General features: G+C 42.9%; 1 protein-coding gene across 6 annotated transcripts in view; it reads left to right on the top strand.

The window, feature by feature from the left end:
* CPEB1 (cytoplasmic polyadenylation element binding protein 1) overlaps positions 1-25431 on the top strand; it is a 68682-nt gene that overhangs the window by 13282 nt on the left and 29969 nt on the right. For 3 of the 6 annotated variants that reach the window (XM_085849856.1, XM_085849855.1, XM_085849859.1), the window contains exons 3-8: positions 1344-1538; positions 1748-2013; positions 2306-2564; positions 9829-9942; positions 20781-20885; positions 21748-21884. In XM_085849856.1, coding sequence (XP_085705982.1) covers positions 1344-1538; positions 1748-2013; positions 2306-2564; positions 9829-9942; positions 20781-20885; positions 21748-21884 — 1076 coding nt within the window. Of the gene's footprint in view, positions 1-429; positions 548-1343; positions 1539-1747; positions 2014-2305; positions 2565-9828; positions 9943-20780; positions 20886-21747; positions 21885-25431 lie in introns of those variants that run through there. The other 3 variants (XM_085849860.1, XM_085849857.1, XM_085849858.1) reach the window with 3 other exon arrangements.

Raw genomic sequence — 25431 nt, 5'->3', positions numbered from 1 at the left:
ATTTAATAATGTGGGTGGAGGCATATTTAGCGATTGTCAAAGAGTGACCTGTTTTTTTTTGTTTTTTTTTAAACTTTATATGTACATGGGAAAAATTACATCCCCAGGTTCTCTGGAAAATCGTACCAGTGCTTTGCCATCTGCGCAACCCACAGGCTAAATACGCAATTCTCCAACATATAGATGCCACACTTTCCTCTGCTGCTTCTGGGGCACTTGCTGCCAACCATCGGAGCAGCAAGGTCTGTCCACAAGAGGGGGGGTCTTAAGTTTTTTTTTTTTTTTTTTTTTTTTTTTTTTTTTTTAATTTATTTATTATTATTATTATTATTATTTTTTAAATTTTATTTTAATACAGCTGTGATTTAATTGTCGACTGTCAAAGTTACAACAGCGTGGATAAATAAAAGCAAAGGAAGGTTTGTTTTGCAGATAATTTTGTTTGCCTGATGGGCTGCCAACCAGGAAGTTAGGGTTGGCAGAGAAAATGCTCTGGCTATCCCAGGATGGCGGACGACTAATTTTGTGAGCCCAATTCAAGATGGTGGTAAACGCCCTCTTTATTTTTATTTTTATTTTTATTTTTTGTCTACTATATTAATTTTTTAATTTAATTGATTGGATGCTATCAGAAATTAGATGTAATGCCCCCACCCCCTTCAAAACGGTTCACAAATTTTCAGTTGTGGTACTTTGGTACAGTGCATCATAAACCTTTGTTTTGCATAGGCAGTTTAAAAAAAAAAGTGGAAATATACATGTATTACACCAATATCCGAGATGTTTATCCTAAACGGTCAAGTTAAAAGGGGATGAATCATGTTTCACTTTAACCTGTGTTGTAAGATCGCCACAGTTTTTATTTTTATTTTTTAATGTTCTGCAAAATCCAGTAATGGGTAATTTGTCTGTCGGTGCTTTTGTGAATGATTTTGGAATATAGAAAGCAGAAGAGCCCATCTCTTTGCTTTGTGTTCTGTGCTGTATCCAAATGTGGTTTCCCATTTTTGCTGCAACTTGAAATGAGCTGAAGTTTTGAGTGAAGTGGGGGAATTGCTAGCCATGGCAAAACTATGATTGCCAAATATCACTCACCCCTCCCCACATGTTTCAGTCTTTAAATATTGGAAAGCCCCCACAACTTGTTTTACCTAAATCTATCAATTTGATTTTCCAAGTTATTCTCAATTTTACAAAAGCTTCTTTTTTTTTTCTTTTTTTTTTTGTTCTTTTTCGTTTTCAGGTTGACGTTTACCTTGGTTTTGATTGCTTTTATATACGAGTAAATTCTCATTTTGGTGTTTTTGTTTTAAAGCATGCTTGTATATTCTGCTTTCCTCCAGCTCTTGGGCAGTTGGTTTACCCTGGTTTTTCTGAGCTGTTTCCCAATGATGAAATGAGCCTTTCGCTGCTCAATTCTCTGACCGATGGTCCTCCGGATTTCCATCGACGTACTGACCCACCTCACATCTTTCGCAATAACCATCAAAACTTTGCATTGGCTCAGCAGTTCACTGGAATGATTCCACCACAGTGTGGTATGGAACAACCTTGCATATCTTTTGCATTTGTCTTTGTACATTAGTGTATGGAGATTATGGAATTGTATGCAAGAAAAGTTTTAAGACGGGGCCATTCCAAATGCTCCAATCACTAAAATTATTTGCTGTCATCTGTATAGTTCAAAAGGTCTGATTGGTGCCCAAAATTTTTTTATGGTAATTGAGTTTTCCACTGTTTCTGACAGATTTGGGCCTTGGAACACTCGGACTATCAGAAATTGGAAGCTCTAACCTTGGCTTCCCTGGCCTATCTGCTGTGGCCATGAACAGGGCAGTTGGGATGAAGCGAGGAATGTCAAATAGGGATTCTTCATTGCTGGCTCATCACAGTGGTGCGAGTTCTGACCTCGGTTTTAGTTCTGCCTCTTTTTTCAGCTGTGGTGGTCAGGGCTCATGCTCTTCCAGCCTTACAGATTCTGACATCAGTACTGGATCGGAAGTGCTTGGCCTTGTAAGTAAACCTTCTCAAGACATGTTTAGTTGGCAGTTATGTTTACACTTGTATGTATTTACAACGCTTCCATTTCCTGGTCCAGGATCCATGTTGAAAAAGGTTTTATATAATAAAATGGAATTGGTTCTAAAGGCAAAAGTGTATTCTGTGTTGGATTGTATAACCTGTGTTCATCTTAGACACTTCTGCAAGGTGAATATGTCAAAATTCTGACTTTAGCAACTTTGGAGGTTGTTTTTATTTTTTTTGGTGGTACGTGGAAAGAGCTCTCGATCTGCTCATTATCCAGTCTGGTCTGCAGATGTCGCCATTCTTCCTGCCTTTCTCCATGCCTGGAAAGCTGGACCCCCATCGTATGGTCGGCTTCCCTCAGAATGATGTAGAACGTGGGTTGGAAGGAGCTTCTGTTGGCCGATCATCCTTTCCACGAGACTGTCAGTCCCTTCCTGGTTCTCTGGATAGTCTATGGTTTGGTTGGCCTGGACAATACCATATGCGGGATATGTACAGCATTGAGCAGCAAGCTCAATTGCACAGGCAGGCTGCAGGTAATGTTGAGGATTTGGGGTGATGTTGCTACTGTTGGACTCTGTTATTTGTGGACCCCGTGTATCCGCAGTCAAAAAGTATGACCTGCTTTGACGTGCACACTTCTTGTATTTGTGGCTTTTTTATTCATTCATTAATTTTTTTATTTTAAGCACTTCAGGACCAGTTTCTTTATATCCACCTGGGAAATTGTGCAACATCAGTTACACAAAAACTGATCCCCTTAACTACAGCTCAATTAGCTTGCTGTACTTCTAATCATGATCAAGGTCATGGAATCCATCATTACAGCTGACATAAAATCATTCCTTTTTCTCTAGCAGAATTATCTTTGATCGATTCAGATTCAGACCTGTTTATTCTACCTTGGACATGCTGATTCTACTCTCGTAACAATGGTGGAGGCAGTCTATCAGATATGAGATCAGCGCTGTCTCTTTGGACATATCTTGAGCTTTTGATGGTCTGGCATCCTGCCTTGCTCTCCAAACTGTCTGCCTCTGAAATCCAAGGCCAACTCCACTCTTGGATAACTGATTTCCCCTCTCAGAGAACGTGTGATTCAACGGAATCCTTTCTTCTCTCCCTCTCAAGGCTTGAGCCCCCATATTGCTAATCTTCATCAATGAAATCAGATATAGAAATCCTCTATCTCTGATGCCACACACCACTGTAACACATCTCATCCTCCTGGCAGGCCTCTTCCCTCTCAGACCTTGACAAAATTACAAACTGGTCAAGCACATTTTTGATTGCATCCATAATTGTTCACCCCTTTGCGTTATTCCTTACCCCTCATCGTTACCTGCATCCCTTGTTTGTCTCCACTTTCTCTCTCTGCCCTGCTGTTTCCCCTTTCTCCTGTAGTTCGCCTTATGTTGTCCTGATATTCTGTGTAATCGCTGTTCGACAAGCTTTTAAAAAAAACTTTTTTTAAATTTTTTTTATTTTTAATAATGCCCTAACATTCGCATTTTTCCAGGAACGTGTCCTACAGCAATGATAAATTGTAGTGCCATGAGCTCGTCTGCAAATGAGGATTGGTTGATGTCATGTGTATGTGTATATATATATACATACGCTGATGAGCCAAAACGTTATGACCACTGACAGGTGAAGTGAATAACTGATTATCTTGTTACAATGGCACCTGTCAAGGGGTGGGATATATATTGGGCAGCAAGTGAAGTCAGTTCTTGAAGTTGATGTGTTGGATGCAGGAGAAATGGACAGGAGTAAAGACCTGAGCAACTTTGACAAGGGCCAAATTATTATGGCCAGACGACGGTCAGAGCATCTCAAATGGCAAGGCTTGTGGTGAGTACCTACCGACAGTGGTCCGAGGAGGGACAAACCACAAACCGGCGACAGGGTGTTGGGCGCCCAAGGCTATCCCGTCTGGTCCGAACCGACCGAATTTGTACTGTGGCACAAGTCACAGAAAATTTTAATGGTGGTCACGGGAGAAATTTCACAATCCACAGTGCATCGCACCCTGCTGCGTATGGGGCTGCGTAACCGCAGAGTGCCCATGATGACCCCTGTCCACCGTCGAAAGCGCCTACAATGGGCATGCGAACGTCGGAACTGGACCTTGGAGTAGTGGAAGAAAGTCGCCTGGTCCGATAAGTCCCGTTTTATTTGAGATACCGTGGATGGCCGTGTACGTGTGCGCCCTTTACCTGGTGAAGTGATGGCACCAGGATGCACTGTGGGAAGACGACAAGCTGGTGGAGGGAGTGTGATTCTCTGGGAAACCTTGGGTCTGGCCATTCATGTAGATGTCAATTTGACATGACACCTACCTAAACATCGTTGCAGACCAGGTACATCCCTTCATGGCAATGGTATTCCCTGATGGCAGTGGCCTCTTTCAGCAGGATAATGCACCCTGCCACACTGCGCACATTGTTCGGGAATGGTTTGAGGAACATGATGAAGTTTTCACGGTGTTACCCTGGCCTCCAACTTCTCCTTTAGGGGTAATGTTTTAGTGCCAGATACCACAGGACACCCTTGGGGTCTTGTAGAGTCCATGCCTTGGTGGGTCGGCGCTGTTTTGGTGGCACATGGAGGACCAACAGCATGTTAGGCAGGTTGTCATAATGTTTTGTCTCATCAGTGTGTGTGTGTGTGTGTGTGTGTGTGTGTGTGTGTGTGTGTGTGTGTGTGTGTGTGTGTGTGTGTGTGTGTGTGTGTGTGTGTGTGTGTGTGTGTGTGTGTGTGTGTGTGTGTGTGTGTGTGTGTATATATATATATATATATATATATATATATATATATATATGTGTATATATATATATATATATATATATATATATATATATATATATATATATATATATATATATATATATGTGTATATATATATATATGTGTATATATATATGTATATATATGTGTATATATATGTAATTTTTTTATTTATTTAAACCTTGCTTCAACTCTGCAAGTTATCTAATAAAAAGCAAGGAGAGTGAAGTCAATGGCAAGCCATCACAAATCTCTATGCTTTTCACTAATTTTTACATCAAAAATAACATTGGCCCTTTTAGCTCCAAGCATGCAAGAACACTGTGCACTTAGTGCATCAGCTCAGGGGGTCCTCGTGTGCAAAAAATGTACCCTAAGTTACCAACTGGAATTTTGAAGTTGATCACTTCCCTTAACAGAAAAACTTGGCTACTATTTCCATAACCCGGCAATAAGTGCGAAAATGGTGCCTCTTTTGGGGGTTCCGACGGAAGTTGTCGGGCCAGTTATTAGAGGGAGTGGAAAAGAAAACGACTTGCTTTGCAGTCTTCCACCCTAGAAACACAAACTACCCCTCAAAATGTCGGTCCTGAGACCCTCTTTCATATGATATGCAAATTAGGTTTGTTGGTTCAAGAATCAGGCCATGAGGTCAAAACGTCACAAATTTGGGTCAAGTGAAAATCTGACCTATCTCTGAAACATGACCCACAGAACATGCCACATCCATATCTTACCCTCTGAGTGTCTCTCCCATCACCATCGGTGCCAAGGAACACAGTCGTATGAATAAAGTAGAATTTGTTGCAATAAAATGAAAACAGCACAGAATGGAAAGTGGTCGACTTTCAATCTGATCACTTTTTGGTCACCGCTTAAACGATTTCCTGTTGGGAAAGTTAAATGGTTATCACGTCACGCCCGTTCACCCGAGATTGACAAATTAACCCTTAAAGTGGTTTGCCTTTGAATACCCTTCCATATGATATTACCTTTATGGAGATTGGGTCAATAATAAGGTCGCAGAAATTGGGGTAAAGTGAAAATTTCTGTGGAAAATGCCCAACAGCACATGCCAGATCCATATTTTTGTCCTCTATTGGGGTCAATTTTTTTGGAAACAAATAATACAGATATGAATGTAATGTACTTAATGACCACCATCGGGCCTAAACAATAAACAAAAACTGCCACTCCATCATAGTAAGTAAACGCATACCAACTGGTGGAATGTGATTCTGGTTTGGAAATGCGTATAAACTTATGAGTCACTCACTTTCTGACGACACCAAATACGTTTTGACATCCTGACTTTTCCGAGTCACTATGACAAGTGCAAAATGTACAACAGGGATTGTTAGAACCATGGCAAGGACATCTCCGAGTTCCACACTTTTGACATGTGCAGTGGATTGCAATGTCTTCAGGAATTGGATTGTTCCCCCTGCTTGGGACCAGAAGATCATCGATAAATTCGAAACCAAATTGTCTTGGGTCAGAGGGTTCGCATGATAAGAGGAGGGAAACAATCTCTTTTGTAGCAAAGTAAGCTCTCAAAATGTGCAACCGAATGGCATGACTTGTGGGTGGCAGGTCATCCAAACATGACCGCTTGGCATGATGATACCTGTGGTTTTAGAGCTGGTTTATGATTTTCATCGTTGTTCCTTTCTTAAGGACCTGTGTCAGATAGGCTTCTACTTTATCAATTACTGTATCCAGGTTACCTGTTGCCGCCACAAAGTCCTTTAAGTACATCTCTGGATTGGCTATTAGAGCAGCATGCTTGGTTCCAACTTTACTTGTGTAGTCACACCCAGTTAGTGTGTGGACAGCGGGCAAAACCTGACACAAACTTCGTCCGATCCTCTTTGAAAGGATATGTATCGGAATGTATCTTGTCGAGTCCACCAACCCCAGCCTTCACCCAGAGTTCTTTGAGGCCGTTCGCATTCAGCTCGCTCCAGTAGAACATCAGCAAAATGAACACATCCGTGTCTGACGATATGACTATGATACGATTTTTTTTCCTTGTTTAACAGCATGCATTGCATGTGGTATAATCCTCATGTCAGCCTCTTCGACATTACACTTGAGTTGTGGAACCTCGACAGGTCTCTATCATGGACCAACACGAAACGACGATGCTGTCTGGTCCACAGAAATGACTGACTATAATCTCCAACGTAGGAGCACTCCAATTCCGTACCAGCGCCTCTGCACGAAAGAGGGTTTCAAATTTTGCTTTGACGCTGGATGGCCAAAACCTGTCCATTTCTCGAGGGAGAGGGGTTTCCCTCGACACATCATGCAGTTCTATGGGTGACTTCTCTCACCTTTGCCGCTCAGAATCCTTCAAAGACGTTCCCATGTCAGAATCAAACACAAAATCAATTCTCGAGGCACCCTTTGCTGTAGAGGCAACATAGCCTAGAAAGGCATCACAGAAGTCACCAAAATTTTTGGAACTCTTTGCTTGGATCTTGCGAATGTTTGCCATCACATCAACTATATAGCATGTTCCCATAGAGTCATCAGGTCTCGGTGTTCTTGGGTCCTGGTCGCTGAGATGAGCTTCAAGTTCATGGACTTTCACTTTTAATTGGCTTGGTCATTATGCCTTCGTCGTCAAAGAGAGGAGACGTTGTAGACGCATCGTATGGCAGGAGTTCCTCCATAGTCAGTCCTCATTTCTTTGCAATCTCTTGTGTACGTTTCATCTGAGCATCTTCTCGCTTGTTGAGTTTTGCTTTTCCTTTGTGTGGGAATGAATTCTTGTGGATTGCAGCGAAGGTTTTAAGGTTGGTGTGATGAATCATGTTTGACAGTCAAACGGTCTTCTCTATGTACCTTTCTCTACGAAGTTTCTCGTAGGTATCGTTGCCGATTCTCTCCACATTGAGCAGCTGTTCTCTGATATTTTCTGACATGACTTCCTTGGTTGAGATATTATGGAGCATTTTCTCTTTTGCGGAGTGAAGAAGGGATTCTCATTCTTCTCTGACATTTAATATGGCTTGAATGTTGGCCTCCTCAAACTTGGTTATGCTTTGCTGAATGACCTGCTGACTTCTAACTCTTCGGAGGAACTACCTATACCAGCAAGTTCTCTGTGAAGGTTTGTGATGGCAAGCATCTCATGATATATCAGTTCCCACTTGGCAACAAACTTCTTTCTTGAACTACCAATTATTCCTGATGCACTTTTCTTGGCTTGTTGATAGTCTGCTCTAACTGCTTTGAAACGTCCCTTTGTTCGTTTTCGTTTAAGTGGTGACCAAAAAGTGATCAGATTGAAAGTCAACTGCTTTCCATTCTGTGCTGTTTTCCTTTTATTGCAATAAATTCCACTTTATTCATATGATTGTGTTCCTTGGCATCTATGGTGATGGGATAGACCCTCAGAGAGGGTAAAATATGGATGTGGCATGTTCTGTGGGGCATGTTTCAGAGATGGGTCAGATTTTCGTGACCTTTTGACCTCGTGACCTGATTATTGAACCAATGAACTTAATTTGCATATCATATGAAAGAGGGTCTCAAGACCGATATTTTGAGGGGTAGTTTGTGTTTCTTGGATGTAAGACTGCAAAGTAACAGTCGTTTTCATTTCCACTACCCCTAATAATTAATTGGCCCAACATTTTCCATTGGTACCCCCAAAAGAGGCACCATTTTCACACTTATTGCCAGGTTATGGAAATGGTAACCAAGTTTTTCTGTTAAGGGAAGTGGTCAAATTCAAAATTCCAGTGGGTAACTTAGGGTACATTTTTTGCACATGAGGACCCCCCTCGCTGACTATCTGAGGCTTGTTGAAGATGAGGGTGATGGGTTCATTTCATTTGCATCTGTGTGGGTCAAAGTCCACAAAGGCTTGCACAGATTGAGGAAAAAACAGCAACCTGTTGTCAAATAAGTCACATCCACACTCGATTACTGTAGATTACCTGTGATGTTATGTCTAAGTGGATGTTTGTCACTGCTTGTATTGTGTTAAAATGACTGAATGTAGTGTTGTTGCTCTGTAATCAATATTTGGTTACAAAGCATCTGACGTTTACTTTGCTTTTAATGCAACCGATGTGCATTTAAACACCACTTCAGTTGCTATTGAATTCCTTTAAGGCATTAATTCACATTCACAATTGAAAGTTTGAAATATTGATTCTTGTTTTGCCTTCCCTGCCGGCTTTGATAGGTAAGTAGTGACTTATGCTTGCTGCTTGTATATATGTTTAATGTATAGTGCATGTGAGATTGGCAAAAATAATGTTTGCCTGAAAATAGAGCAATCTTGTTTAAAGCATGAGCGAATATCTTCGATTCATTCATGAAGAGGCTTCATGATTGAGATTGATGAATTACTTTGTCAACTATGTTTGAAGGCAGAGGTTTGGAACTTGGGGAAATCTTGATTTTCATTGTCATTTCCCTAAAGATGAGCTGGCAGAAGACCAAGGTAATGTGGGTCGGAAAGTGGCCAAATTGAGCTGCATGTTGGAGAGGAGATCGTGCAGGGATACTTTGTGTACCTCGGAACAGAGTTGCGAAGTCTGTATGAATATGGAGATTTTAGTGGACAGGGAGTGCTAAGGTTATGTCACCCTGGCATTTCTATGTCGACTAAGACTGACACTGATAGGCTGCAGGATTTTGGGAACTCTGGCGTATTCTTGGAGTGATGATTGCCTGGGAGATTGGTGTGTTGAGCTTTCCAGAAAAATTGCTCGAGTCTGAAATTGACAGATTCCTTGGTGCTGAGTGAGCAATATGGACTTCTGAAGGCAGCAGATGTGTTGAAAGAGTGAGACAGGAGATATTGAAGTGGAAATGGCTGATTATGCAGTGTTCTGGTAAGAGCAGCCACTCGGTGCCAGTTGGCCTCACCTCATGTAAGGGATTCGAGGAAGAAATATAAATTTGATTCATGAATCGAGCAATTGGATAAGTTTATTGTGCTTTGGTGGTAAATATTAAACTTTTTGTTTTTTTGTTGTTTCATTGAAGCGGTAAGCGAAGCAACTTGCACCTGGAGTGGGTGTCTTCCCTCTCATTACTTCAAGAACCCAGTGTTTTCTCCAAAAGTCTTTTTGGGTGGTGTTCCTTGGGATATGACAGAAGGTAAGCTTCCTTAACTAGGCACCACTGCAAACGTTTCTGCCTAATTGCAAGTTCTTCATTGATTAAGTGAGGGTTCTAAAATATTTATATTGTTTAAATTTTGCTTTTCTCATTTGGACAATAGCTGTAGCCAGTGAATCCTGAGCTTAAAGGTCCACATAATCAGATTTTTTTGTTTGTTTGATTATTGATTTTCTAAGTAATAAAACGGTTTTTAATTCAAATAATTTTTTGAGGGGGTTGGTTAAAGCAAACCCAGTGGGTACCTCCTCTAAAAATTCCGGATAAACTGCAATAGTCATGACTTGATCAACGGAAAGATTGTCTCAGCACGGCATGTATAATGACTGCGCGTCTCTCTTCACTTGTCAGAAGTGAATTTTCACATCAAGAATCTTCTAATTGTGACCATAGTCAAAATTATTTTGAAGGTGCTGTAAGACGGTACATGCATGAACCCGAGGTGGAAATTGGGGATGACTTCAGTCGTGAAATACCTTGTGTTCATAACAATCGGAATGCCAGACTGCAATATCAATTTGTAGGGTAGTAAATTGTAGAGCTTGTAACATGGTAAATGTGGAATTTAGTGATATTTTGATGTAACTCTTCTCTGTAATTATTGTAATAATGAGAACTACACTCAGTCGAGTGCCTTCTCTGCAAGGCTGAACAGTTTGTTTCAATTCCATCTTCTTGTACCAACTTTTGAGCACTTGATCTCATTTTCAAATGAAAACAATTGAACATGTAGAAACGTATGCATCACTCCAAGCGATTAGTACGATGTCATTACAGGGTTTGTGACTGCTGCCTGGTATTATTGACGGTACATTGTACCGCCTTGACTTTCAAATATAGTTCAGTCACTGAAAAAGACGGCACAAGTAGCATCCCTGGATTAAGGTATGAAATAGGGGTAGGGTGGTGTCTTCGGCCAGGGCTGCATAATATTTTAGGGAGTGTCTGTTGGAGCGTTATGGGGGTGGGGGGAGGTGTATCACTTTTGCCCCCCCCCCCCCAAAAAGTTACCTTATTTTTAGTTCACTTGAAATGTAGTTCTGGGGAACTTATGGGATGGTATGCCGTCCGTCCGTCCACAAATACTTGCAACTTCTCTGAAACTACACATGCAATTTCGATGAAACTTTACCCCAACGTTCATCACCGTGTATGCACCATAGTTTATTCATGGCATTTAAAAAAAAAAAAATTTATTTATATATATGTATATATGTATATATGTATATATGTATATATGTATATATGTATATATATATATATATATATATATATATATATATATATATATATATATATATATATATCTCTCTATAGGACCCGAAGGGGGTCTACGAGGGTTTCCTCCAAAATAGGTATTTACTCTCTTCAGAAACCGCACATGCAATGCTGATGAGACTTGACCACAACCTTTTATCACCCGTGATGTACCAAAATTTGTTCATGGCATCAAAAGAAAAAGTTGCTTGGCTTCAGTTGGAAATTACTCTGGTATGATGTAATACAGCCTCCTCTATGCTTTGTGCCAACAAATTGAACTTGCTTATTAGTCTGTGATGATGCTGATTTAAAAAAAAAAAAATAGTATATAACTGAGTGGCTGACCAGTAGATTCATTTATACAATGTCAGTCTTGACATTCGTGGGGATACGTTCCTGAAAAATGCCGTGACTATTGAATTCGTGAATGAGTATTGTTTCAATGGGGAAAAAGGGGACTACATTCCCAGCGGTTCGGGTGGTGGGGATCAAAAATCCTGTGAGTACATGAAGCGCAGGGCGTGAATGTATAAGCAGGTCAGAAAAATCACTGAAATACAAAAAACAAAAAAGCACAGGGCTGTGGATGCTAAATCGGGTCACATTTTAAGAACTGAATGTCAGGGTCGGACTGATTCCACAACTGAGATTTCTCACATGATTAGTAATTTTTCACTGTGCTGTAGGTATATTACTTGTTGCCTTGTTTTGAAGTGCTCCAAATAAAGCTTCCTTGTTCTGACCATTGGTCAAACTCAAGTTGGTGCTGTAGTGCATTATCAGTTATTCAAATTGCCAACAAAAGTATGCCATATTGTAGTCATGTCACCTTGTGGCCTCATACCAGGTTTAATGTTGTATTTGTTGGGAACTGTTTAAGCATGATGAAGATAAAGGCAGTTGTCCCACAATTGAAGTAGTGGGTGTTGAATACTGCAGTTTGGCCTTGTATACTAATTGGGGTTGTTCCATAAGAACTATTCTAGCAATCTCAAGTCAAACCGAAGATATAGTGGGTGTTGAACAAATTCCATTTTAGGGCAATTTCAGAATTAGGCTCCTGGACTAAAAAGACACTTCTGCTGCACACAAATACAAAACCTGATAAAGTCTGTCGGTCACGTTGAAGTTTGTTTCCCAAAACAGCCAAATTCTTCCCCAAAGATCACTTTATTTGCATTTTTTGTTTGTTTTTTATGATTTTGACAGGATCACTATCAAAATGCATATTTTGACATCAATTTATCTGGGGTTCGGCATGCACCCAGACTCCTCATAAGGAGTTGTTTAGCTTGTTGCTTTCCTGGTTTTTTTTTTTTAATTATTTTATTTTATTTTCCAAAAGTTCTGCAGTTTCATCCCTGATTAGTGTTGGCAGGGGGAGGTGAGGACTTGGGGTTGGAGAGGTGCAGGGAGGAGAACAAAGATTGGACAGAGTAAGGAGGGGAAGGGTGAGTTTACTATCATTATCTATATATTAATACTGAAGGACCAATTTTGTGCTCCTCCGAGCGGTCGCGTCACGTTTTTCTCGGTACTGTGACCTGGACTGAAACAAACTTCGTACCTGTAAGAGTGCATCGCACATAGTGGCAATAGTCAACTTTCAACTCTGAAGCAGAATAAACACTTTTCGTTGAGACGGGGGCAGGGAGTGAAGAGGCGGGGGGGGGGGGGGCAAGGTAAGCACATTTTTGGGTGGGGGTAAACAAATTGGAAGCGGAAGACGGGGGGGGATGGGGCGGGGGATGAGTGGGCTGGGGTGAATTAGGTGGGATTGAGTGTGAGGGGTGGACGGGGCGGGGGACCCGAGGGCAAGTGAGGCGGGGAATCAAGAGACGGGGTGGGGAGTGAAGAGGCAGGGCTGGGGTATTTAATTTTTTTGGTGGGGGTAAGCAAATTGAAGGCAGGAGGTAGGAGGTGGGGGGAATAGGGCAGGGGCGGGGGATGAGTAGGCGGGGGCAAGCACGCCCTGTCCAGTCCATGTCCCTCGAGTGTGGGTGAGCTGGTGAGGGTGGTTGAATGAACGGAATCCGTCTGACGGGGTTTCGGCTAGTTGTTATTATTAGGGTTCCAAGTCAGGACTGGGTTACCTAGTTTTTCTTCTGTTTATTTCTTATTTATTATTTTTCCGCCGGCAATTTGCGGGTTCTTTCGCTTTAAAAATAATTTTCTCATCAACGTTAAGTCCGATCGACACAATTTTCACCCAAGTACGTATCTTTTTTTTTGATAGCATACTTAATTGATAATTTTGACGCCGTAGGCCACGTGGTACGGGTGCCATCTTTGGAAAAAAAATGATAAATTTTGGACATCTGTATCTCTGAAACCATGCAATGGAAATTTTTTTTGCTTCATACATTTTAATAAGCTCCCCATGTGGAACACGGGTGATTTTTCGTGACTTCATCGGTGAAGCGGTATGCCGGTGAAAATTCGTCAAGTAGAACGCTGCATGGGAAAAATCTGAAATTTCTTGAGCGTCATCTACACAACAATTCACTGTTGAAAAAAAAATGATGATGTCATCGGTGACTTGGTTCGGCAGCCATCTTGTTTTGAAAAAAATAATTAAAAACGTCTCCAGAACGCCTGAACAGATTGAAGTGAAACTTTACACCCACATTCCCCATGACATCCTTTTACAAGTTTGTTAATTTCTTATTGATAGGTCCCATGGTTTGGTGGCCATTTTGAATTTACCCTAAAACCTACAAACATCTTCTCCAGAACGACTGGTCAGAGCAAGGGGAAACTTCAGACGTATTGTACACGCGTAGGGAGTATAAGTTTGTTAATGAATAATTGATGTCACATGGTTTGGCAGCCATGTTGGATTTAAGAAAAATATTAAATGTTTTCTCTGCAACTGCTTCATCTATCAAAGCGAAAATTTGCAACTATCATCTACCATTGTGTATGCACGCATGGTAAAAATTATGATGTCACATGGTTTGGTGGCCATCTTGGATGGAAAAACGCACCTTATCCGATTAACGCGAAACTTCACACACGTGTTCCAGTACAGGATTGGAGGCAGAATGTAAATTTATGATGTCATAGGTCACATGGCTTGTCAGGCATCTTGGATTGAAAATTAATAAATTTTAAAAATCTTCTTCTCCAGAATGCTGGATAGATTGAGGCAAAAATTCACACATTTCCCCAAGACATCCTTTCACAAGTTTGTTAATTTCACAAGCGACACACCCGAACGTTTAATGTGATTGTTAACCAATGAGGAACAGAACTCAAAAGTAGAAGTCAGACAATTATTGCAGTTTCTAATTTGTAGACTCTTGACGTCGTACGTGTATCTTCATGCATCGAGCACAGTGTTTCTCTCGCCCTGAATGTTTGTATGCCCGTGCCATCCTGGTGGATCACAAATCCGCATGTGAAAGTTTTGTTGCTGTCAAACTATGCACCATGGTCACTGAGATTAAACATCTTTTCATAGATTTTTCTGTTTCTGTAGATTCTCTGCTTGGCATATCGAAGCTGCACGTATCTTGCTATTAGTCCTGCTTACGGATGCCTGATACCTGAAGTAGAAAGTTACTGATTGATTACTAAAGTGGTGGCGATCATGGCTAATGCGAAAAATCACTTCAATTGACTGATCCCAAATTGGGAGTCAGGTCAGGTATGGGAGCATGTGCCAGAATAGCGCGTCGCTGCGTCCACTTTCCGCCGGTACTCCAGGGGCCTCCGTCTGGCCATCCCCCAGGCAGATGCCAGGCCCATCCCCATCTCCTTGAGATGATGGTCAACCTGCTGCAACCACGAGGCATGTGGTCGGCCCACTGGCCTCCTCCACTCATTAGACTCCCTCGCTGAGAGAATCTGGTGAGCAGGATCAGCGTCAGGAAAATGAGCCACATGTCCATACAACCGCAACTGACGCTCACGGACCATGCAGGTAACAAATCTCATCCGAGTTTCTCTCAGCAACCGCTCGTTGGACACAAAATCCGACCAGCGATAGCCAAGGATTCTCCGAAGAGACCTGGTATCAAAGGAATTAAGTCTCCGTCTCAGATCCTTGGTCAGAGTCCAAGTCTTGCATCCATAGAGCAAGACTGGAAGTACCAAGGACCTGAAGACTCGGACTTTCGTCCTCCCGCACAGGTACCGGCAGCGCCACACCCCATGATCCAGTGAATCCATGACTCCACAGGCCCGACCCAGACGTCTATTGACCTCTGACTCGCAGCCAGCAGAGACATGAATATCACTGCCAAGGTAAGTGAATCTCTCCACGACCTCAACATCCTCACCACAAACAGACACAGACAGGACAGCAGCATCCAAGATGTCACCGAAAGCCTGGATCTTAGTTTTGACCCAAGAAATCCGTAATCCCAACGGCTCCGACTCCTCATTCAGCACCTCGAGGGCCCCCAAAAGGATGTCTAAAGTCTCCGCAAAGATGACTGCATCATCTGCAAAGTCAAAGTCCGAGATCTTGACATTCCCAAACGATGCACCGCAGCTTGATCTCTCCGACATCATCCCTAAAATCCAGTCCATACAGGTGCTGAAAATGTGGGGGCCAGTACACACCCCTGACGAACTCCAGTAACAACTGGAAATAAGTCAGAGATGGTATCACCACACTTCACAGCACTCTCAGTACCAGAGTAGAGTTCAGACATCAGATCGATCAGTTTTGGTGGCACCCCACGAAGACCAAGAATCCTCCAGAGGACATCCCGATTCACTGAATCGAACGCTTTACAGAGATCAACATAGGCTGCAAGCAGCCCCTGCCGAAACTCTCGTCTGCGTTCGGTGAGGACACGAAGGGCAAGGATACGGTCAATCGTTGACCTCTTTGGTGTAAAGCCTGACTGCTCTGGACGCTGGTGCTCAAGCAGATGGTGGCGAACCCTATCAAGAATTATCCGAGCAAAGACCTTGCCCGGCACTGAGAGCAGCGTCACCCCTCGGTAGTTGTTGTAGTCTTGACGATCACCCTTCCCTTTCCAGAGAGGGACAACAAGGCCCCTCTTCCAGTCAGTTGGGATGATGCCTGTGTTCCAGGCAGAGCACAAAACTGCATGCAACGACACGAGTGCAGCATTTCCACCAGCCTTGAAGTTCAGCATGGATGCCACAGATCCCTGGAGCTTTGCCCCGTTTCAACTGGTTCACCGCAGCCCGTGTTTCCACAAGCGAAGGTGGACCACAGTTGATTCGAGGGTCAGCAACAGGGATTGTAACACCCTTGACGTCCAACTCGACAGCTGGGGGATCAGCCTGGTACAACTGCTCAAAGTAACCGGCCCAGCGGGCCTTCACTTCAGACTCCTCTGTCAAGAGCCTACCACTCTCCGCTCGAACTGCAGTGCTCCGCGGGATGGGCTTGGATGAACGCAATGCGCGAATTCCCCTGTAAGCGGGACGAGAATCACCTGTCCACAGGTGATGCTCTACCCCCTCACAGATTCCTCGCACATAGGCCTCCTTGTCCACCCTCGGTGCACGTACAGTTTTACGCCTCAGCTCTCTGCACAGCTCAGCTCTGCCATTCAGCCTGGCCCTGCGACTCTGGTCAATGGTATCCAGTGTCCCTTGAGAGACAAAATTCTTCTTTGCCCTGCGGTGAGCTCCAAGACATCCACCGGCAACATCAAGGACGGTGGTCCTGAAGGCACTCCACAACTCTTCAGGACCCGCCAAAGCACCCAGACCCCCCAAGTGTCCACTCAGCCTGTCCGCAAACTCCTCAGCTACTCTCTCATCCCTGAGCTTGCCAACATCCAGCCTAGGCTGGGATGGTACCATTCTCCAGGATTTAAGGTGCAGCTTTAGAGTTGCTACAACAAGCCTGTGGTCAGTATTGAGGAACTGAGCACTCCGGTAGACCCTGCAGTTCTGGATGATCCTCCAACGACCGTCAATGAGGACATGGTCAATCTCCTTTGCCACACCGCCAGCGTTGGAATACAAAGTCCAGCGATGAGCTTGTGGGCGCTGAAACCATGAACCAGCCACCCTAAGTCCATGACTTCTTGCAAAGTCAAGGAACTTAGTGCTATTCTGGTTCATAGTTCCTGACCCATGGGGACCAACACACACCTCATAACCATCCCTATCAGTTCCAGTCGATGCAGTGAAATCCCCCAAGACTAGAAGTGTATCTCGTCTGGGGCACTGATCAACCACAGACTCGAGCGTGGCGTAGAATGCATCCTTCACGGTGAGATCACTCGCCTCAGTCGGAGCATAAACAGAGACCAGGGAAATGACACCCAAGGAGTGACGAATCCTTAATCTCATAATACGCTCGTTGACCGGTGTTACCTCAATTATCATTGGTCAGCTTATTGGACACAGCTACAGCAACTCCTTGGGTATGGTAACCATCAGTGCGACCAGACCAATAGTAGGTGTAACCACCCACCATTATCTCGCCGCAATCCGGTCTCCGAACCTCAGAGAGAGCTGCAATCCCGATGTCCAAACGCTTGAGCTCAGATGATAACAGAGACAGGTGATCATCCTCTCTTAGGGATAGGACATTCCAGGCACCCACCCGAAGGGACCGCCTCAGGTTAACCCAAGGAGACCGCCGTCTGGTGGACGACACCTCAGCACCACTCCGACACACTCTCCCGCAATCTGACCCAGGGATGTTACCCCGTGGTTTCCCTCCTATCATCAAAGATTGGAGTACATGGGATTGGGAGTGCATGCTGGTATTGTACGAATCGTCTTCAAAATGGGTGCTGCAAATTATGCTTGAAGCAGTTGTGCCATGCCACTTTCCTCTTGTCAGTTTTACCTTGGCTATCCAGATTTTTCTTTCAGCTGTACCTTGTGGGAATATATGTGCACCTGCACCATCTTTGGTTGTATTGCAACGACCAGCAATAATTTATCTTGCTGGCATTGAGTACTTCAGAGTTCAGAGCATTTGCAGGCCGCATGTAAACACAGGTCCTGCTGAAAAAGTATCGATGTGGCGGGTCTCCTGATGTACTATGTGGAATCCCCGTTTTCATTTTTATGTATTTATTTATTTATTTTGTTAAAGGGAGCGTTGGGGTGGCAATCTCGTGTAAAAGGACACCAAAAACATTAAAATCTTCCTTCCAAGATATTTATTCAAGAAAAGACCAGTGATTAGGTGTTAAGTGAAGCGATGTTTGTTCATTAAACAAAAAACAATTTTCTGATTCTGTGGACTTTTTAAATGAAAATTTGTCTAAACCCCCCTTCCAGATTTTGGTTGGCTGGCAAGCATGTTTTAGTTTGAACCATGTTGGGTGAATATGCTATTCATTTCCTATAACTTGTGCATGATACGTGGTCATTTTGAAAATGTACCAAATGTCGCAATTGTGCAACACTAAAGTGTCTGTGAAGAAAAAAAACATTGCATAGCTCCCATCAATTGAATGCTGCAGCTGAAATGCTCTCCATGGCACAGGTGTTTTTCAAGAATATAATTTTAAAATGGATCCCACTCTGCAGTGTCCCTGTAGACTTGTTGGTGCAGCTGTCGGCTTTGAGCCATGTCAAAATGGTCATGATGGCTGATTCGGTCCGATCATGGGCTTGGCTACCACAATACAGTGCCTAGTAGAACCAGATGTCTCAAAAAAGAAGAGGGGGAACACCACCACCCCCCCCCCCAACAAACTCCAGACCAAAATCAAATCTGCTTGTCACCGTCCCAACTCCTCGACAGTTTCATTTTAACACATTCATCACTTTTTGAAACATTGTGCTATATATCGTTTTTTTTTTGGCCCCATCAATGGTGAAGAATAATTTTCATATTCTTGGATCCAGATATTCACCAGAAATCGAATCGATTAGTCTGTCACGCACCCAATCTGTCCACCAAATTGTTGTCAAAATGTGTTCATAACCTTTTGAGACATCCTGCTCAGACAAACGGTGAATACATTATGTCTGTCCATCTTTGGCATGAAACAGAAATATCAGGGTGGGTGGGACAGGCCCTGCTGAACTGTCTTGACAAACTTAAATTGGGCTTTTACATTGGTCATTACAAACGTACACTTTGGATAACTGGTTAATTAACCCTTGAACTCCTAAGAGTCAATTTGTTATACTGCTGCCTCTATTTCGGCCTCTTCCTGAGGCTTACCACTGCAGGAGAGAGGATAAAATGAAATTTACTCCCTTGTATGACATGTCCAAGGCTAAATTCCAAAACGTTTTGTGTGGGTCATGTTCCAGTTTCAATCTGCCATTGATCTGATTTGCTTTCACTCCATCCTTACACACACTACTTATCAATTCTAATCAGCATTTAAATTTTTTATTTTTTTTAATGAAAATGATGGTCAGTTGGTGGCCAACCCACACATTGCAAAACTATAAAAAGGCAGGAGCAATTCACTGCAGCAGGCAATGCCATGCTCATAGGAATTCAGAAGCTTGGTGTTTGCTTCACTGTTAAGGTGGCTGGCTGGCTTGAGATCTTAGGGTCCTGAGGTTTGAGCCTTTGTCATGGTGTCAAGTGCTAGGTGGGCTGATGTAGTAGCCTGCCATCCTTCTGAGGTCATCAAAACGAGTACTACCTTCCTGGAACTAGGGGGAACTGTATCAGTGACAGCCATGTTCCCAGCAATGATGCAACCAGCAGCCACAAGCTGCATACAAAATAATATATGAATTTATGGGTGTCAAATTGTTGCAAAGTGGTTAGGAGAAGAGGTCATGGAAGCAATGACTGATTCGGCAGTTAGCTGTGCTGATGTCGGTGAAGACAGCCAGCTTGATATTTTTGTCCTTCAATGAGAACGGTGGATGACGCCACAAACTGAGCTGTTTGAGACGCAGACAGTGCCAAAGTCTTTCCATTTGTTAAATTGTCACGTCGTGGGAAACGACTACAATTTGATTTACGTAGAGTCTGAGACAAGTGTTGGCCTTCAGCTAGCCAATTTGATACCAAGTTCAGTGATTCTCAATGTTCTTGTAATCATGAGCAGTCGTGAAAAATCAATAAAAAAAAATTAACTCCCCTTTTGGCACACTGGAAAGTTGGATTCAGGTTGAAATCTGGCTGATTGTTTAAATAGTTGTAAATTAAGTCACCGTTTTCATCTACAAATTTGATGTTCCTAATACTGTACATGTTGATCAAAAACAGGTTGTACTCAAGGTCCCCTGCCTTTTGGGTGGTATGAAGACTAGATCTCTTTCATATGAAAGCTAAATCTTAAACAGTTTTTGAAATGTTACATGCACAAGCGAAGTTATCGAGATGGTTACGATGGCAACATAATTCAGCCAATCACAGCGGTGATATAATCAGGTTGAGATAATGTCATGAGGCATAGATATCTGCAATTTCAAAGCTAAATGTTCAAAGGTTTTTGAAATTGCATACACAAAAATACATGGACAGATAATCGGTCGGTCGGACTGAGCTCTTGTTAACGTTTCCTGTCTGACCTTGTCAGATGGGTGGGGTACAAAAATGGATAATTGAAGTTTTCTGTGCCGTATGACTATGTTGACTATTTGATTGATCCATGGTTTGTTTTGATGTTCGTATGTCTCTGCAGCTGGCCTCATCAACACTTTCAAAATCTTCGGCTCTGTTAGTGTGGAGTGGCCTGGTAAGGATGGAAAGCACCCACGATGTCCGCCCAAAGGTAATATGCCCAAAGGTAATGTCGCCAACGGTACCAGTATGAGCTTTGTTTCTTCGACACATGATTGTTGTTGCACTGCTGTGGAGTTTTTATCCCCCACCGTGGCGGAAGTGGGGGGGGGGATGTTGTCACTCGGGTCGTCCGACCGTCCGGTTGGCTGGGCGTCAACATTTATTTCAATGGCGGGGGATTCCCCATCTCTGATGGGTATATTTAATTAATCGCAACTGTCCAATTCAAGCATGTCTTCAAATGAAGGTGTGAATTGATGTTTTTTTTTTTTTTAAACAGATTGGGTCAAGCTTTATATGAAGTCTTCATTTAGTTTGTAAGCAAAGAAAGTGGAATGTTTTAAATTGAATGCAATTTCTCTTTTCTCCAACCATTTTGATTCCTCTCCACCAGCAGAATCCCCTTGCATTTGTTCCTGTTAGCACCATGGTTAGATTGAATGCTTGGTTGGTTTGGACAGTTGAGATTTTATTTTCTCGTTTTTGGTTGGGCAGCACTTCGACACTCTCTGCTACCTACTTCACTTTGGGTGTGGTAATTTTTCTTCCCTCTCCCACCTCCCGGTCTGTGCATTTGTATGTAGTGAACAATTTGTATCCGTTGATCAATTTAAATTGGATTGGTGTACTTTATTTCCTTGAAGAGTAACTTTTTTTTTAATGCAACTGCAAAGTTTTGCAAAGCAAAGTGAAGACGGCCATTCGGCCCATCATGTCTGTGCTCTAAACTGTTGTACCTGCACCTCTTTTGAAATTGATTTTAACATCTTTAAAGTTCCAAAAGTTTTGCATGGTACTCAGTTAAGGTACTCGTACATATTGGAGGTTTGTATGATTGTTTCTGTATTGTTGACTTGCCTTTTCAGGGTATGTGTACATCCTTTTTGACTCCGATAAATCTGTCCGTGCCTTGCTGCAAACGTGCACACATGATTTCCGCAATGGGGGCTTGCATGGAGATTATTACTACAAGGTCTCAAGCCGCCGTATGCGTTCCAAAGAGGTGATGTGAAGGTGTTAAGTAAAACTGATAACCTTCGGTTATTCTCATTGATACCATGGTGTGGCATCCAACTGTCTTGCGTATAATGGTTATCAATTATATTTTGCACAAGTTCCAAACTTCAGCCAAAATGTACATTTTTATTTTTTTTTAGTCGTAGTGGTCGTAGTCTTTATTTTATTTTTGTAGAGCACATTGAGGAGAATAAGGAATGGTAGTGAGGTAGCTTAGCAAATGGATGTGCTAAATTTTCCCCACATGCTACCCATAGCTTTGGCTTTCCATTTTTGGTGGGAACAACTTCCTCCAAATCTGTGGGGCATAGATATCATATGGGCCACTATGGTGGCCATCTTGGATTTTCAAGATTGCTGCAACATTAACTTTTATCTCAATATCTCGGCTTCTAAGCCATTTCAGATCGTAATCTTGGTGTCTAAACATACATTTTCAGGGTCAAGGAATACAACTATACCATTTAGGATAGTCTCAGATTGGTTATTTGGTGAAAAAAAAAAAAAAAAAAAAAACAATTCCATAAAAAAAAAAATTAACGTGTAAGCAAAGCGGCAAAGGAAAGATGTTCCATCAACATGGAGGAAAGAAAAAAATAAAAGTAAAACAGATGGAGAAGTTTCAAGAAGCAGGCTGAGAATCTGGTTCAGGACATCATTGAGCTGGGAAACCCTTTCCTTGATGACAGTGATGAGTTATTGGCACAAGACATGCTGTTTTCAATGAATCTGTGGTGAACATGGTGCGAACAGTATATAGTCTCGGAAAGGATCAGTTTGCCAAATATTGCAAAACGCTTATTATTGATCGCACATCCTCCATTCATGAGCCAATTAAGAAGAATGTCCTTCCTCTCCAGTTGTCCACAGCCAGAAGTCAAGACCAAACAAGTGGGAAATATCTCCCTACTAAAGGATGATTATTATCTGTTCTCTCACCTCTACATCATGATGCAGCACACACAGTACAGGGTTAGTGACATGAGTACATTATTCAGCCGTGAGAACCATCCTTTACCTCATTCAAATTTGATGGAAAATTGTACTTTGGAAAGAAATCTTATGAATATTCTGGCCAGACACTCACAATGAGCCTCCTGATTCCATTGACATGAAGCTTCTTGATTGAGCTGCTGTGGTGCATTTGCTCTCCAATACCAACATTGTGACATTTGATGAGCGTGCTGATCGGATCTTTGTACCACACATCATAAAACAAATACTCCAAAAGAGTTGATTGTGGTATGGGACACATACTGTACATCCCCAGCAGCATCAAATAATTCATTCGAGAAAAATGAGGAAAGGGTGTTTGGAGAAAGGTCGCGGGCAAGAACAAGCTCCCAGGAAACTGGGCTGACTTCTTGCGTGACCCAGCTAACAAACAGGAACTGTTTGCATTTCTTTCCAACAAGATTACCACTGTGGATTGCCCCAAAGAGAAGGAAATCATCACCACATTTGGTGTCTCAGCTATTCTTCGAGGAACCGATTGATCCATGTGATCATGAAGAAGCAGACACCAGGATCCACTTCCAGGATGCTCTTCAGAATGGCTGTACTAACTGTCTGGTGCGCACTGTTGACATGGATGTAGCGATGATTCTCATTGGCAAGTTCCATCACCTGATCACCCTGTGCCAATATGTGAGCATTTGGGTTGCCTTTGGTACATGCAACAACTTTGCATATCATCACATCAATGATATCTACGAAGACCTGGGTAGGGAGAAATCCCTGGCCCTCCCAATCTTTCATGGGAAGTGAGACTACATCTGCATCCTTTGGAAGAGGCAAGTCAACCAGCATGGGAGACTTGGAACTGCTATCATGATGTGACATGTTCCTTTACCGACACGACACTTCATCCTTGCACAGAAGTCGAGGTTTGTGCTCAACATTTCCAGCTGCTAAAAATGCTTCACTGTTATCCTGTATGATAAGACCAGCGACCTGCAACGTGTGGATGAAGCTATAAAGGAGCTGTTTTGCCAAAAGGGAAGACTATGGAGAGACACAGATGCACTATTTCACTACACAGATCCCCCAACACAGATGCACTATTTCAGCACACAAAGCGAGTTGCATATCGGGCAGGAATATAGTGCACCAGTGAGCAGATTGAACAACATGCACCTACTGCAGAAGGTTGGAGCTGGACTCTCAATGAGGACAGCAATTCATGGGCTCCTGTATGGAAAATGTTACCTGTGGTCCCCAAGGCCTGCAGTGAACTAGTCAAATGTGGCAGCAAGATTCAAAGTGGATGTGGTGCTTGGTGCTCATGCAGAAAGGCACGTTGGAAGTGCACTGAACTCTGCAGTTGTCACTGAGAAGTAAGCTGAGAATAAAATGCATGTGCAGTGGTATGTGATTACTGTCACGTTTACAGTTTATATCGTTGGTTCTTGCAGTATTTTCAGTGAGTGACTGGTACATTAACAGTATTCTGTTTAATTTTATTTTTTCAAATTTCATGTTTAGTTTCTTTTTTGTGTTGATAAATATTGTCTGTTGCTTTTCTAAATGGTATAGTTATATTCATTGACCCCAAAAATTTATTCAGATACCAAGATTGTGATCCTAAGTCTGTTAGAAGCTGAGATATTGATAGATACAGGTTTTTACATGGTGGACATCTTGAAAATCCAAGATGGCCTCAATGTATTCGGAGGAAGTGGTTCCTATCAAAAATGGAAAGCTAAGGTAACGGTTAACATGTGGGGAAAAATTGGCACTTTTGTCCGGAACGTCCATATCCATCTCGAATCCGGTCCTAAGCTGCCTGACTGAATTCAAAGCAATAGTATTGTTGCGAATTCGCGCCCACCGGCGTGCAATCGGCCGCTCGACTTGAATGGCGGCCGCCTCGCCCACCGGAACGGACAATTCCGTCACCCTTTCTGAACCGCCGGGAGCCATTCACGGGTGGGGGTTTAACCCCACCACGACCGTGCCAATTGCCCACCCGCGCAGGATAGGGTTGCTCGCCAAATTTGATCTACCTAAGTACCTGCGTGGATGGTCGACCGGGCGATCGTACCTCGCCGCAGGCTGACTCCAGACACGAACCGCTTAAGCGGTCCGTACCGTGCTATCGGGATAACCGAGCGGTGTTATCGTCGGCCTCGACTGTTACGATTAATTATCGGGCGTTTTAAGCCCACTACGCACCCTTTACCTGAAGCAGGATGGAGAGTCAAAGAAAAGACGAAGCGAAACGGGAAAACAGTTCACACAATGCACATTTATTACGCGCCACACGGAAAGCACACATATACAGCCAAACAGTCAGAATGCACCTATATCAGGAAAACAAAAACGACGACGCAGAGTTACAACCGAATAAGCGTACACACGGCAACACTTATACAGTTCTACTTTACAAGACACGGCGCTGACACACATTTACTCAAAAGCAAAGGAAAGAAGCCACCCTTCTTAGACAAGAGGGCAGATGGGCCTGTTGGCCAATATGTGCGCGGGACCTGAAGGAGCGGCCAGGTCCGTGAGACCGGGTGGGTCCTACCAGT

Source organism: Eptatretus burgeri, chromosome 12 (assembly GCF_056783735.1).
Source record: "Eptatretus burgeri isolate ZD-2024b chromosome 12, Ebu_testis_v1, whole genome shotgun sequence".
Lineage (NCBI taxonomy): Eukaryota > Metazoa > Chordata > Myxini > Myxiniformes > Myxinidae > Eptatretus > Eptatretus burgeri.
Note: the sequence above shows the minus strand (reverse complement) of the source record. Positions and strands in the feature narration are given on the sequence as shown.